We start from the raw sequence: 17060 nt of genomic DNA on the forward strand, positions 1-17060 counted from the left end.
TGAAATACTAATAGTAAAGAATGAGTAGCTATGTCCAGATCTTTATCTTGGGAGACCCATTTCCAACATGGACTATACCATTCAAAAGTTTAATGACAGTACGATTTTTCTTTTTTCTTCTTTTTTTTTATTTTTTTTTTTTTTAGAAATTTTATTTTACTTTTATTATATAAAGACAAATGAACTTGATCAAAAGTGATGGTAAAAACATTTCTTTTTGAAATAAATGTTTTTCTTTTGAACTTTATTCATCAAAGATTCCTTTAAAAAACGAAAGTACCGTGGTCTCCAAAAAAAAAAAAAAGAGGAAAATCAGCAACATAAGAAATGTTTAATGCGCATTAAATCATTATATTAGAATGATTTCTGAAGGATCATGTGACACTGAAGACTGGAGTAATGATGCAGAAAATTCAGTTTTGCATCACAGCGATAACTTAATGCTGAGAAAACAAATAAAATCAAATTAAATCAAGTGACTGGAGAAAAACAAGAAATATTGATCATATACAGTACATATTACAAAAACTCATAATATGGCCAGCATTTGTGTTACACATAGCTTTAATACATTTAATCTTTAGTTTTAGTGCCATTTCTCCAGATTTATCAGACAGAAACACTGTTCAATCACAATATTTACATTATTAGAAAGACACTCAATCCATTGATAGAAAAAAAAAATGTCCAAAAGTCGAAAAGAGTGATTTCCACGGATTCTTTTAAAACCATTTCAATCCACAAGATGAACTCATTTGATTATGTCAAAAGCTCCTTGTCAATGTAAACATAAAAATTGTTTCAGCTTTTTGTTCTTTTACTAAATTCAATAAACTGTGCAAGAATTGACCCAAACCCAGGGTGGATGAATGCTCTAATTTTGTGGCTTGTGTTTTATAGTTGTATTATCCATTCAGTGATTACAAACAAATAAATTCTCATGATCAGTCCAAATTATGAGATAAAAATATTTGAGTGTCTATTTACACTAAGTGCGGATAGCCTGCCTTGTTGGCAGAGGCTATTTACACTAACTCCGCCCACCAACATGTGATTAGGATAGTCAACATTACAAAACACGGTCATTAATAATTAGCTCTAGTGGCGTAGATGGTAAAAAGTATGTTATACTCTTTTGGTCGGTTTCGAATCCACCTTTTGGTTAACTTTTTTTCTCCCTTTTCAAATTTCAAATCACATCAAAAAAGCATTTATTTTTTCCATAAAAATGAAGGAAATAATCAAAAAGTTTAAAATAAAGTAACATGTAGGGTTAGGGTAGGTTTAGGGAGGGCTGTATTGCCCCAAAGTGGAATCCATTTAATAATTTGAATTAAAATTCAAATTTACACTCAATAAGTTATTATTGCATACTGTTTTATAATGTACTACAATACTAGGGTGGCGATAATTGCCACTATTTGCAATAAGTAGTAGCTATAAATAGCAGAAAATCCTATTTTAACAGTGTAAATAGCATATATCGCTAAGAAAATATGCTATTTTCACTTAGTGTAAATAGCATCTATTGCTATCTGCATTTAGTGCAAATAGCCACTGCCTAAAAATATACCTGAATTCCCATTATAATCCACACAATGGCCACAATTTTTTATAATTTTTTTTTTCTAGAAAATGTATCTAAACTTTGTTTTTTTTCAGTTTTAGTTTGCAGTGTGAAAAATCAAAAACGCAGAAACCAAAACTGATACAGTATCAACTTTTTAAAAGTTTAACTTTGTCTAATATGAAATCTGGGTCAGTACAACTTAATTCTTAATTGATAAAGTCTGAAAAATGGATAGAATGATTTGAAATAAAACATGGCAGAGACATTAAACAGAGCAAACAGAGATTCAGCACTTGTGGCATGCCTCTGTCGGATCCTTTTTAATAATAAAAATATTTCATCATATTAATAATTGAAATAGTGAAATATCCAAACAATGCAGTAATGCATAAAATAAAACCTGCAGTTTAAGAGGCATGTAAACACTGTTATGGCAATAAAGAGTCTCCATATTTGGCTCATGAGAACAGCCTTTCTGTTAATCAAGGAGAAGTTTTACACACCTTCAGGCCATCCATTATGTAGACGAGTTTGTTTTTTCACCAGATTTGGAGAAATTCAGCTTTACATCACTTGCTCACAAATGGATCCTCTGCAGTGAATGGGTGCCGTCAGAATGAAATAATCCACACGACTCCAGTCCATCAATAAACATCTTGTGAAGTGAAAAGCTGCTTGTTTATAAGAAACAAATCCATCATTAAGGTGTTTTAACTTTAAACCTTCACTTCTGGCCAAAATACAAGTCCAGGTCCACTAGAGAAAACAATGTTATGGATAAAGGACTCGTATTTTAGCTGGAAGCAATGGTTTGAAGTTTAAAAAATATTAATGATATCTTTTTTTATTACAAACATGCAAATTTTAGATTTATAAGACATCAACTGATGGACTGGAGTTGTGTGGATTACTTGTGGATTATTATGATGTTTTTATCAACTGTTTGGACTCTCATTCTGACGGCACCCATTCACTGCAAAGGATCCTTTGGTGAGCAAGTGATGTAATGCCACATTTCTCCAAATCTGTTCTGATGAAGAAACAAACTCATCTACATCTCTAATGACCTGAGTAAATTTTCAGCAAATTTGTATTTTTTGAGTGAACTGTTCCTTTAACTACGTTTCTTTTATAAGAGCAGATAAAAAAAAATTAAAAAAAAAAAAATTAGCTCTGAAAGAGTCAACACACTTTTGAATGACCTTTTTTGTAATATGATCCCTAAAACTTGTAACAAACGCATCAGACAGCCATATCTAGAGAGCAAAAGAAAACAGTTCAAATCTTGACAAGTCATGAAGAAAAGATAACAGACCCAACACAAATCCAGTGAAAACAAACACTAACAGTGTTTCAAATCAAAGCAGAGGCTCTTTAGTGCAGACACAGATAAAACACACACAAATTGTGGTAACAGGACGTTCAAATGCGAACCAAAAAATCTAAAGTGTCACTGTCTTCATATACTTGGCAACTTCAGAGCAGTTTAAAACTCGTCTGATAAAGACACGGTGAAGATCGAAGGCTGATCACAGACACGGCAACCTGCTGTCAAGCTTGTCGGAGAGGGAGAGAGATAAAAAGAGTGTTTCTAGCGTAACGTGGGCGTCCCAGATGGCAAACCCGTGATGTCCCTTTAAAGCTCGATGAGAGGTAACCCTTGTAGTCAATGAAGCCATGCCACTTTGCAACATTTGTCATTATGTTAATGAAGGCAGTTTAGTTTGGTTTGGCCCTCCAGAGACTCCACGTGTGCGTATATAACTACAGTCGAGCGAGGATGGGCTTCTGGGTAGGAATTTTACCTCCTGTGTGACAGAGAAAAAGAAAAGTAAACAAGCATAGCTGTAAAACAGAATGAAGATGCAGGAGGTCATGGCAGTACAGCACAGCGAGACAAGAACTGGGTCACAGTGGAAAATGAGGAAACTTAAAACGTTACTTTTTAAAAAGCAAATTAATTTTTTAAAAGCAAGCAAACATTTAATATAATTCAACTTTCAAATTATAACTAAAATGAAAAAAAAAAAAAAAAAAAAAGGCCAAACTATTTGGTATATACACACAACAACTTTTAAAATATTCTTTAATAGTACTTGTAAAATAATATGTTTTTAAGACCATCTTATAAAACAAGTCCTTCAAAGTTTACCTGACATAGATTGATTTTCATCAAAATGTGAAAAAAAAAAAAAATTGTATGGTTCTTACTTAATATTTTACACATATCAGCAGTTACAGTCATGGACAAAAATATTGGCACCCTTGGTAAATTGCTATTTCAAACATCTCCATATTTGAACACCAGCTATTTTGATGAGATATGACATCACTCTTACCCAGAATATCCTCTAATGAGTTCACCGCAACCTTGTTTACCTTCAGCGTCACCTGATCTCCTCTGTGAGAGAGAGTTCACGTCAGTTAAACAACCATTACTTTTCAAACGCCAATAACACGTCTAACGAAACACAGACTTACACTTTGACCTTCCTCACGGCTTTGAGTCTCAGAAAAGCTGCTAGAGCGTTCTTCTGCAGGTCGGAGGATAAAGCTTCATAACACTTCAGACGGCCTGATGCCATGATGACAAACGCACAGAGAAAACAGAAGATTGACATTTCAAACCGAAGCAAAATCAGCCTTTTGTGGTCTGAGAAAACTGCAACACCTCTACCGGATCTGATCACAAGCGGACGCAGCACAGGACATGCATAACCGGATCAGCTGAGATGGATGTCAATACCAGGTGTAAACGGGACCTGGTGTGTAAACCATTAAACTTCCACTGTGTTACCTGCTAATATGAGTTTCAGTGCAAAACTCCTCACAGCAGGAATAAACTCCTTCTCCGTCAGGTTCTCATTAGTCTCCTCACACAGATAGCGGCACACCACCTGCACAAAGACACACACTAACTTAATATGAGCTTCAATAGCAGTTAATTAAACCTAAGAACGTTTCCTAAGTGAAAACAATTAATAAATAAGCAGTTTTTTACAGGGCCTACTACTTAAAGGGATAGTTCACCCAAAACATAGCTGAATTCATGAATTTGGGGGCGGAGCAATGAATGGAGGGGTGTGTTTCTTTTGAGTAGGTGTGTGTGTGTTTGTTTGGGTATCGATTTCAAATATCGTCAGTTTTTCAAAAATCGCTTAGTACACGTTTAACTATTCTTAAAATTAACTAAATCCAAACTTTTGAGCAGCGGTATACATTTGCACATTGTGTATGAGGTGTCACCTGGTATCCCTGCAGGAAGGGGTCCAGAACCGAAGACAGGAATGCGAGGGTGCTGTGACCGCTCGCTGACATCACAATCTCATGCTCCAATACCTGCAACACTCCACGCTTCATGAGCAAATAACACGCTTCTTCAAAGTCCTACCAAAACACACACAATAACATGTGATGAAAAGACATTTGACATTACAGTCTAGAGGTGAGATTCTTTTAAGGACGGTTTCAACTGAAAGCAAAAATGTTAAATAACTCTCAAATTTTCAGTTACAATCTCAGTGACAAGATTTCTGTGAACGTGTTTGTGTCTAACCTGAACCGAGTCCCCAGGGCAAAGAATAAATTCATTGGAGAACACTTTTCTCAGAAAGTTGAAACCGTTGTAGACGTCATCTAGAACACAAATGACTTTGTGATTGGTAAAATCTACTAATCCAGAGTAAAACAAGTAACAGTTATTTCTCTCGCACCTTTTCTGTTGGAGTTTGCACTTTGCATGGCCATTGCTAAAAGAGCAGGTCTCAGAAACACATGTAGGATCTGGTTCCTGTAGGAGGCGCAAGAGAGCACGACGACCGCCTGGTGAAACACGGCTTCCTCCGGTGTGGTCTCGACCTGCGGCACATCCGTGACGCTCAGCTGAACGTGGCCTGCAGACACACTCAACAAGTGTCTGTGCAGAGCTAAACTACAGCTGACGACTTCACTGCAGGCCTCATGATCTACAGAGAGAGAGAGAGAGAGAGAGAGAGAGAGAGAGAGAGAGCGAGAGAGAGAGAGAGAGAGAGAGAGAGAGAGAGAGAAGAGAGAGAGAGAGAGAGAGAGAGAGAGAGAGAGAGAGAGAGAGAGAGAGCGAGCATATTATTTGGGATTGTTCAAATTAAAGTCAAGTAAGCTTAGATTGAGCTATTGGATTTCTCTGCAATGAATTATTCATTGAGCGTCTTTCCTTTATCTAAGCAGATTCTGCATATCCTGGAGATATGCATGATCATTTTTGCCATAATGAGAAAATCTGAAGAACATGATATGATAATAGGATAGAATTTCACACGTCGCTTTCAAATTTAGAGATCTTCACTCACGGATACAAATACTTTACCTGTATGTTATATGATTTTTGATATGATTTTTATGTTGTCAACTGTTAATTCATGTTTATTTATGATACAATAACTGTTTATTTATACAATGACTAATGTAAAAAAAATGTATTAGTGTATGAAGAAATTAGCATGAATCTAGACTGATAAATGGTATAAATGTACTCTAACATTTGCAAGTCTTTTTTTTTATTTTTTTTTTAGAAATGACTTTTTCAGAAAGGAATAACAGCATAGAGTACAAAACATTTACAGTTCAATAAATGCTGTTTTCTTACTTTAATCTTCAAAGATTCCTGGAAAAAAATCATGATTCTCAAAATATTAAGCATCACAACTGTTTTCAACATTGACATTAAAAAAAAAGTTTCTTAAGCATCAAATCAACATGTTAGAATGATTTCTGAAGGATCATGTGACACTGAAGACTGGAGTAATGGTGCTGAAAATTCAGCTTTGCATCACAGGAATAAATTACATTTTAAAATACATTCAAAAAGAAAATGGTTATTTTAAATTGAGTTTTTACTGCATTTTTAAAATCAATCAAATACATAAGTGGCTTCCTCCAAAAACATTAAATGAACCCTCACCAGGCCAGTCCAAGAAGGCTCCGAATGCCAGTGCCAGGTGTCTGAGCCAGTCTGTCTGTTCTGCGAGAGAGGAGAGGTCCAGGCCATCAGGGTTCTGTAGCAGCAGCGTGGCGATGAGAACCCAGGGCTTCAGGACCATGTTCTCCTCCTGGATGCGCACCAGTCGGAACGCAGCGTCGCTCAGAAACTCATGAGTGTCTGCGCTGGGTTTCTGAGGAATGTACCTGATAAAACAACACTAAAGTCAGTCGTGAGGTTCAACGTGATATTTCTCTTTGTACAGACTGCAATCTGCTTCACCTAAATATAGCTGAAAACTGACTGTGGAAAACAAAAAATATAAAATTAGCAATACATTCGATATATATTAATCTACTATAAATGATCAACATTGAATGTAAATTTATAATTATAAACATATTGTACCATTAAAACGATTTTAAATATTTTTGAAAGAAGATTATGCTCACCAAGGCTGCATTTATTTGATGAAAGTTATAGTAAAAAGCAACACTGTATGATGTTATTACAATTTAAACTGTTCTCTATTATATATATATATATATATATATATATATATATATATATATATATATATATATATATATATAAATACTAATATATAATATATAATATATAATATATATATATATACTAATATACTAACTAATTAAACCATTATCCCTGCAATGCAAAGCTGAATTTTCAGCATCATTACTCCAGTCTTCAGTGTCACATGATCCTTCAGAAATTATTCTAATATGCTGATTTGCTGCTCGAGAAACATTTCTTATTATTAATCACAGTTGCTGCTTAATATTTTTGTGGAAACCATATGTTGTTTTTTAGAGTTCTTTGATGAAAAGCATTTAATTAATAAACATTTATTTAAAATAGAAATCTTTTGTAACATTATAAATGTCTTTACAGTCACTTTTGATTAACTTAATGTGTCCTTGCTGAATAAAAATATTAATTTCTTTAAAAAAAAAATACTTTTGAATGAAAGCGTAAGCTAGTAAAGAAAATGATGAATACAAAATAAAAATCTATACAATGTAAAGCACTGATCATTGATTTTCCAGTAACATTCACAAGAGAACCTCTTGAGTTTTGATGGCATCATCTTTCTGATTGTTCTACACCACAGACACAGTACATGCAACAACTGTTTCTGAAAACAGATTTTTTTATTAATAGGCATCATTTACTGTGACATTATTAAACAAGGATAAGAAAACTTTGTGAAAGTGAATCATGCTGTGTGTTGCTAGCATGCTGTTAGGTGAGGGAATCCATAGGAATGCATTGTTTAGATTTTAAAAGCTCGTTGTGACAAAAATGCATGCTTTGTGTGAATAATGTATGCCTTTAGAACAAAACATTCTGAGCGTGGGATGTCATACCTGGGCAGCAGGTTGTACTGAGAGCGGTTTATTTTCCCCTCTGCCAGACTGCGCACGGACACAGGATGACCAAAATACACATACATACTGCCATAGTCCTCACTCAAGACCCGCCGGGCCTTCAACAGACCCTGAGAGGAAGAAAGAAAGAAAGAGAGTGGAGAAATGTTCCAGTAAAAAACAGAATATCCAAGCATAAACGTTCAAACATGAACTGCTTTTGCCACACTATCTGAGTCATACTGTGGCATACATGAGGTTTAATGCCTGAAATGAAAATAAACTTAATTTAGGAGACAAAAGGGTTTATTATCTTGTACAATTTTTCTTCATGATAAAGATATTTATATCATTTTAGGGATTGTTTTGGGTATTTAACATACATTTATTTATATTTATCCACTGTCCATTATGTGACTCATAACATAAACAATATTGTAATATTTATTCATATTTACACAATTCAAAAATGTGGGGTCAGTTGTTTTTCTTTGTTTGTTTTTATTAAAGAAATTACTACTTGATATTATTTTCAACAAAGATGCATTAAATGGATTAAAAGTGACAGTAAAGACCTTGACATGTTGTTTTTTTTTTTACAGAAAATGTGAACAGATTAAGAGAATATATTTTGCTGCGCATATTTTTTTGTTATATGTCTGCTAAAAAATAATGATGGAATGCATATTAAAAGGCCATGCGTACTGAGGTAGATTCTTTGGGCTTCGGGATGCCGAGCAGCTCACGGGCGTAAAGAGATTCTTCCAGAATTCTCTCGTAGCTGATGCTGACAGGAACCAGGTTCACATCAAACAGCTCTCCTTTAAAAAAAGGCTCCATCACAATATTCAACAACCCTGGGGCAGGAGAAAAAGAGAGTGGGAGATGAAGCTGACACAAAACGAACGGTGTTCAGAGAGGCGGACCGTGTGATTTCTCTCATTCATCTAAATCTGCTTTTGTTGGGTTTGATTGATGAGCTGCCACCACTGGGCTTTCCGGGTTTAAAGCTGTCGATTTGAAACTCTGTGCCATAAATTAGTCAAGGGGCTCTATATCATTCTGGAACTACGATTCAGTTGTGAAAATCCTGTGAAATTTCATTTAGCTGGCATCTCACTTCCTGTGCGCAAGCAATGCGGACCAAAAAAAATGTTTCCTGTCACCTTGAATTTATTTGTGCAGCAATAAAAAGGCTGAAAAGTGGGGAAAGCCTTGACGCTGCACAATACATGCAGAAGTCAGCAAAGAGCTTTTATCAGAATGAAACAGAAAAGTCAAAGCAGCACAGACAGTCTGTTTTTAAAATTGTTTAAAAAAATTTGCAAACATAGAGTCGATGTACACTTGCCTGTCTTTGGTGTGAGAGATTTGCATGTCCTGCTTCTAGTTCCTTCCAAGAAGAACTCAATCGGGGCATATCCATTCTGAATAAATGACATGTAACAGGTTCATAATTTTTCAACAATGTATATTTTCAACTGTCAAGAATGGAATCCTTCAGTCAGAGGCTTGTTCATTTCAATTTTGGTGTGAAAGGGCTTTTACATTTGCCAAAAATAGAATTTTCTTATATTAAACACAAACAAGCAAGCCCAGCACAGATTTAAAAAGTAACGGAAAAGTAACGCAATGCATTACGCAATAACGCAATATTGCAATGCAATACTTTTTAAAGTAGCTTTCCCAAACACTGGTCTTGATCAAGGGCCCTTGCAACTACACATAAGATGTTTCCCCAGGGTTAAGTGTGAATTTTATCTTATATATACGGGACAGTCTAGTTCCCTGATTTGTTCAGTTGTTTGGATGAAGCGTCTTACCCTCAGCATGGTCTTCACATACTCAGAGAACACAGCCCAGTACAGTTTATCACCGCCAAACGACCGACGGATGAAAAAAGCTCCCGACATGCGCAGCATCTCACCAACAAACTTCATGCTCATGAAATCTGCAGGAAACATCATGACTTTCGTAAATAGCACAGTACATGTAATGAATATAACTCAACAGGTTTAAGCTCACTTACTGAAATGAAAGAACAAAGACACTACTGAAATTAAAATAGTGATTTTCTTAAAACTAAAATCCAAATAACTTTAACTTGTCAGTGTTTGTCACTTGACTTCAAACCACTAGGTTTCACCCATTTATCAGCAAGCAGTTTTCACTTTCAAGAATCACTTTTCTTTTATATATTTTAATAAGTACAGGTCAGAATAAGGATGCTGTTTCATTTTTACATAAATATCTTAGACTGCATGATGATGGAACATTATTTCATCCGTATTTTGACATTTTATTTTCTCAAAAGTTATCTGAAACATTAAAGGGATAGTTCACCCAAAAATGAAAATTTGATGTTTATCTGTTTACCCCCAGGGCATCCAAGATAGGACCATTGACACTCCCAATTGAGATTATACAGTAGATAGAGTGTCAATGGTCCATTTGAGAGACAGGTGGCAGTAATGCACTTATGAGTCTGATCTGCCGTAAATCAAGGAGAAGAAGAAGACGCGTCACTGCGCCGGCTGTTGAGAACATACTAAGGACAGTTCAACATTGGGGTGAAAATCAGAAGTAAAAACTATATAAATACTGTTCAGTTTCTTGCACAGACTGATCGTTTTGTGTCTTCACACATCAATGTATCATCACAAGCCACAGGGTTTAATTTGGTTTTGTCTGTGTGTGCTTTTTGACTCTTAAAGCCATGATTCCCATCCACTTACATTATATGACTGACAGACTGCAACGGTTTGAGTTAAAAATCTTTGTTTGTGTTTTCTACTAAAGAAACAAAGTCACCTACATCTTGGATGCCCTGGGGGTAAGCAGATAAACATCAACTTTTCATTTTTGGCGTGAACTATCCCTTTAAAGCAGACACTTCACTTGAATTTAATATGATTTCTGTGTGTATAAAATCACTTTTGTCAACTGAATTTGATGCGACATCTCATTTTAGACCCAAATGTTCAGGGTACTTAAAAATAGTATATATTCTAGAATAAAAACATGGCGCAATCATGTTTTATGTTTATGAAGTTTAGAAACAACCATAGAGTGCTTGTATTAAGATTTAGAATATAATAGAATATAAAGATTATCAATTGTTTAAATGCTCTAGCTGGCACTTTTTGTACATCAAACCACCCAGATACTGTCTAAACAAAGTCAACCTCAAAAACACCCTGAGAGAACCACAGAAAGGCTATAAAATCAGTTACAAACGCCACTCAGGCATATAAAGGAGTGTGGACTATATACATTTGGAAAGAGTGTCTACTTGTGTTTGTATACTAGCTACACTCCTCAAACAACTCCTGTCCACGCTCACCCATTCCAGCTGCGATCACAGGCAGGGGAAGGTCGTATGTGTAGAGCAGGTAGGACATCATCAGGAAGTCCATGTAACTTCGGTGGCTGGGCAAGAGAACCACCGGGTGATCCTGTACAGCCTGCTGGAGCTGAAGAGAGAAAATATCATCGATGAAAACCATCATGACATTCATTCAAAACTCTATTTACATGCTTCTTTATTAAACCAACTGGCAGGACCATCTAAAACACTGGTTCTCAACCAGGGGACCTCGGGATGACTTAAAAGTATTTAAATGAATTAATTATTAATTATACATTACAATAATCTAATTCTAAAATAAATAATAAGACATAAACTGAAATCAAATCTTTTTTCCCCTTCAATAACTATTGTATAGCACTGTTGGGCTGAAGAACACACAGTTCTGGCAACATCTGAAATCATGACATTTCAATGAATTGTTGTTAACTGATTTAATGTATCGAAACTTCCTATTTTTGGTCATTAAAAAAAAAAAAAAAACAAGCAGCGCTTTTATTATTACAGGAACTACACTTGGTCAAATGTTTGATATAAATATATATTTTATACTCCCAAAAGATGTTTTTATTTGATAAACAAGTATAGTAAAAACAGTAACATTGTGAAATATTATTACAATTATTAAAAATGTAATTTATTCCTGTGATGTAAAGCTGAATTTTCTAATCTGCTGATTTCACACATCACTAAACATCAATGTTAAAAACATTATCAATGCTAAAAACAGTTTTACTTCTTAAATACATAAAAGTAAAAAAAAATAAAAATGAATTAGTTGTTTTATTCAGCAAGGATGCATTAAATTGATCAAAAGTGACAGTGAAGACATTTATGATGTTACAAAGATTCTATTTTAAATAAATTCTGATCTTTTGGACTTACCTATTCAACAAAGAATCTTGAAAGAAAAGATTTTATTTATTAAGATTATACTAAGCAACACAATTGTTTTATTAATAATTGTGCATAAAAAATAACTGATAATAACTGAGCAGCAAATTAGCATATCATGTGACACTGAAGCCTGAGTAATGATGCTGAAAATTCAGCTTTGCATCACAGGGATAAATTATTTTAAACATATTAAAATTGAAAACAGTTCTTTTAAATGTTAATATTTAAAAATGAACTCCATACCCAAAATTCATTCAGTTTTAAGCTCCCTACCTGTCTCTGTCCACTCAAAATATTTCAGTCGATTTGACAGGATATGTAAACCGTTTCTATGGAATGGGAAGAAGCCTCATATGTGGCTAGGAAAAGTGCAGCTCCTGGTTGAGAGGAGAGGACTAGGTCTCCCCAAGCTATCTCTGTATCATTATGCATTTGGTTTGAGGCACCTGGATGTTACCTCCAGAGCGAGCTCCCCCATGGCTAGCCATGGAAAATCTGTTTGGCCATTAACACCATTCGAGTCCCTATTGATAACAAATCTATCATTACCAATACGTAATCATGCAATTATTTTCCATCTCCAAACAGTTTGGAAGAAGCCGGATTTTGGGAGGTGACCCTTTTTTAAGTTCATCTGCTATCTGGACCAATTCAAAAGTTGTTAACAGGTGAAACACCGGTGTTATGAAAGGAATGGATAGTTAAAAATATTAAGATTCTTGAAGCTCTTTATGAGGATGATGAATTAGATTTTTTTTTTTTATTCAGCTTGTCACATACTCTCAGGGGTAAAAGCAGTCTCAAGATAATCCGCAATATTATGAGTACAGGCCATGAGGCTTCTAAATACCTTCCTATTAGTCAAATGGGCCAAAATATTAGTTCTGTGGTTAAGCTAATCTGGGAAAAAGATTTGGGATTGGGGATTTGGCAAAGACAAGGACTGGGAGGGAATTGCTGGGAAAATAAAATAATGTCTTGGGATATTAGAATTAGAGGTCGACCGATGTATCGGTTTTGCCAATTAATCGGCACCGATAGTTGATTGCTCGAACAATCGGCAAAAATCCATGCCGATAGTTTTCTGGGTTGCGTCCATTGCTGGAGCGGCTGAGAAGGGTCTGTTTTCATTATACAGTGCGAGAGCGGCCTATACTGGTTGAAATCACTGACAGCATGTGCTATTTGTTTAGACACGTGAAGCTGCACGCTGAATAGAGTGAAAAACTTCAGATTTAAATGCAGCTGACAGAAAATCCTGCCGTGCCACAGAGCACCATTCACATAGTTTTCCATGAAATTACATTATATTCACCCCGAATCGTTGTTAATGTACATAATGAATTGTATATTAAGCATTTTCATCGAAACGTTTGTCTTTCTGTGGCTCTAATAAACTCTGTATGCTTCATTTATAGATATATAATACAGAACGCTCTTTCCATTTGCTCCATTTTTTTAAACACTGAACTTTAAACTTATCTTTGCCTCATTGTTCATTCTTGAAGTAAACTGTCCATTTGGTGAATAAAAAAACTGTTTTAGACCGCTGCTCGAGTTGAACACAACGCGTCCGGAGTGTGTGTGATACCGGTTCTCCAAGACTCAACGCTGCTCTTTTATTTTGATTAGATAATCATTAAGTGTTCAAGAATAGAAGCAGTTAAAGTGTGAGAGTATATATTGAGCTGGTATAATTGTAGTGCCCTGTGATTTCCGTGATGCAGAAAACGCAGACGGAATCCAGTCATAAAAACAGAATTCATTTAATCATTTAGCAGACGCTTTTATCCATAGCAAATTCACAGTTTAAGAAAAAATAAAACATTTCATAGGGCCCTAAACATGTAATTTTTGTTAAACTTTTATTCAATTGATGTGAAAATGTAAAAGTTTCATGGTTTTAATTAGACTTGCTTTTTGATTAATAAACTTAAACTACTGAAATGGAGTGGAGAAAAATTAAAAAGGAAAAAAAACAGAATCCAGAAAAATTCAAACGGAAATAACGGAATTTGGAAAAAAATAAAATGGAATTTAGAAAAAAATAAAATGGATTTTGTGGTAATTTCAACATTTACTATTATTATTACTTTTATTTTTATAACTACTATTAGTATGTTTTTTTTTTTAAATAAATAAAGCACTATTTTAGTTTTTGTTCAGTATCCATTTTTAAAACTATCGGTTAATTAATCGGTATCGACCAGTGTGGTCCAACCTAGCTATCGGTATCGGCAAAATCCCCTATCGGTCGACCTCTAATTAGAACACGTCTCATGCCATTCAAAATTTTACACAGATTCTACTGGACACCCAGGAGGTTGTTTACAGCAGGTTTTCAGGATAATCCGGAATGTCCGGAAGTCATGTTAAAAAGGCTGAATCACAGTGGATACAGAGCTGCATCATGCTAGGCAGACAGGTGATTGCAAAAAGCTGGAAATCTTCCGGAAGGCCTCTGATTTTTTAGTGGCTTCCAGATTTAGGGCAGGTGGCAGCCCTCGAAAAACGAAAACAAATGTTGGGAGGACTGATATTTATTTTGATTTCTGTAATCCATAGTAGTAGTAAGCATGTGGCGAGATGGAAAATAATAATGCCTATGGTAAATATGATACAGCATCTAGTAGGAACTATTTCCATTTTTTTTTTTCTTAATTTATTTACTTATATACTTTACTATTATAATGACTAACTTTTATTTTTATTATGTTTTGTTGTTGATGTTGTTTTTGTTGTGTTTTTATGGTTTGTTAATGTCAAGTATATGATACATAAGAAAATCAATAAAGTACATATACAATAAATGTAATATTTCACAATATTACTGTTTTACTGTATTCGTAATTAAATAAATTGCGCCTTGGTGAACAAAAGAAATGTCTTTCAAAAACGTTTTCAAAAAAGGCTTAATTATTCAATATTTTTGACTAGTAGAATATAGCACTTTTAAAATAATAACATACTAATGACAAGAGATTTTAACCACCTCAATCCCTGTAACCTTATTCTACTTCAAGCATGAATTAAATCAGGACACCCGTTTTAGTAACATTAGATGACCCTAGTAGTCAGCTCACAGTGTAGATGCCAGCTGGAAATTACATTACACGTGTATTTTGGGAACAGTGAAGAGTCACTCACTCTCTGGATGCCCTCTTCATTGACACACACGCTGCGGAAGAGTCTCTTGAAGGCTTTGCTGAGCGTAAAGGCAAAGAAACGAATGGTGCTGAGCTGCAGACGGTGAGCCATCTCATCCAGAATCAGAGACGCTTCCTCTGAAACACCCTCGGTGCTGTCTCCTGATTCTGATGAAACCTACACACACACACAACTCAGTAGCCATTAAAACCTCCAGGGTCTGATCTGTATTCCTAGATACAGACCAAGAAATGGACAGCACAACTCTTCAGAAAACATAACTTCAGTATTGACATAATAATAATTAAACAAGAGCACTAAAATGTCCAATTCCTCCACAATATCTTACTAAATTGAGGGTTCCTAAATAAAAACATAAAACTGTGGCACTGAGAAGAATGGTTGTGCTCTTTGTGGTTGCTGTACCTGTTTAATGACATACTGCAGGTGGTCCGACTGCAGAACGATGCTTTTCAGCATGCTGGCTTTGCAGGGCACTAGCCCTCTATAGAGTGTGGGAGTGTAGCATCTCAGTGCGTATCGCAGATCACTGGAATGTCGCCTCTCTTCCAGGATGTCTTCAAAATCATCCCGCTTCTTCAGCATCGGATGCCTTGGCTGTATGAAGACAGAAGCATGCTTTTAGAATAATAAGATAGTGATGATCCATTATATGAACTGAAAAGACTTTTGTTTTTTAACTGTAATACATTACAATTACATTCACAATTACACAAAACCCAAGAATAAAATTGCAACATATGACAGAATTATGGTTGACTTATTGAGCTTATTTTGATTTGCTTATGCTTTAATGCTTTAAATTAATTAATACATGCTTGTTCATATTACCAAATATAAGCTGCACATATGAAGAATGAATTACAGAATGCCTGGAGCTTGCAGATCTTTAATCTTGGTTCAAAATACTCTATTTTGAACGCAATGTTTCCTTTAAGGGAAATATTAGAGGAAGGAAGCTGTGGGAGATTCACACTGCAAGTGTTGCAAGCCTGTAATATTTTGTCAGAAAGCATGCAAAAATAAATGTTGTAAAACACTCACCGAATACAGTGCTCTAGATGCCATTTCGATTCCGCACCTATCAGAGCATGAGTGTAATAGATGAGATAAGTTCTGGGTGAGAAAGTTTGGATCAAGGTTGACCGTTCAGTCTAGTACTCATTCCTGTTACAGAAATACAACAAGCGCGTGGAATGACAACTGAGTATGAAACAGCAGATACCGGGTGGGCGGGGCTTCTGTTGGATCTATTTGGTCGGGGTTGGTAAAACTAATAATTGCATTTATCATTAATATTATAATTTTAGAAGCTCCAAGCTACTAGTTTAATGTTACATTTGTTAAATCTCCCCATAACCTCACAGACTTCACTGAGGTGTCCTAAAATAGCCTACCTGTCTCAGTCACAGCTCTGAAACAAAAACGAATCGAGAGAGCGTTCCTGAGTTTAGCCAATCAGAAACGCCTCCTCCCTGTCAATCATTGTGTGAGTTTGAGTTTATGGTTTCGGATTGGTTGACACGTCTTTGAGGGCGGGATTCATGTGAATCTGGATAAAGTTTGCAAAACGGATGAAAAGTTCATAATGTCTGTAAGTACTATATAAGTAACAGGTACCGCGTGTTCATATATATATAATATAATCTCTCTTTGTTTAAAAAAAAAAAAATGCAAAAATGCATTGCGATTTGATTGTGGTTCGACGGAGGG

General features: G+C 35.2%; 1 protein-coding gene across 1 annotated transcript; it reads right to left on the minus strand.

The window, feature by feature from the left end:
• Positions 1 to 2921: 2921 nt before the first annotated feature.
• Positions 2922 to 16876, minus strand: LOC109075924 (dihydroxyacetone phosphate acyltransferase-like). The gene is made up of 17 exons (XM_042777394.1): positions 16745 to 16876; positions 16392 to 16514; positions 15753 to 15944; positions 15327 to 15503; positions 11259 to 11388; positions 9739 to 9866; positions 9267 to 9342; positions 8621 to 8772; positions 7916 to 8046; positions 6510 to 6733; positions 5284 to 5535; positions 5127 to 5206; positions 4817 to 4957; positions 4368 to 4467; positions 4052 to 4145; positions 3910 to 3971; positions 2922 to 3378 (listed from the first exon to the last, which is right to left on the minus strand). The coding sequence occupies exons 2-17, from the start codon at positions 16413 to 16415 to the stop codon at positions 3335 to 3337; spliced, it is 2007 nt and encodes a 668-aa protein (XP_042633328.1). The 5' UTR covers positions 16416 to 16514; positions 16745 to 16876; the 3' UTR covers positions 2922 to 3334.
• Between the last annotated feature and the right edge of the window lie 184 nt (positions 16877 to 17060).

Source organism: Cyprinus carpio, chromosome A20 (assembly GCF_018340385.1).
Source record: "Cyprinus carpio isolate SPL01 chromosome A20, ASM1834038v1, whole genome shotgun sequence".
Taxonomy (NCBI): Eukaryota; Metazoa; Chordata; class Actinopteri; order Cypriniformes; family Cyprinidae; genus Cyprinus; species Cyprinus carpio.

Excerpts from the sequence above, each read along its gene's own strand:
- LOC109075924 (XM_042777394.1), bottom strand. The coding sequence starts at position 16,415 with ATGGCATCTAGAGCACTGTATTCG. Across the intron at positions 11,389-15,326 it reads ATGAAGAGGGCATCCAGAGA|CTCCAGCAGGCTGTACAGGA; the intron begins GTGAGTGACTCT and ends TTCTCTCTTCAG. Across the intron at positions 5,536-6,509 it reads AGCCTTCTTGGACTGGCCTG|ATCATGAGGCCTGCAGTGAA; the intron begins GTGAGGGTTCAT and ends CTCTCTCTGTAG.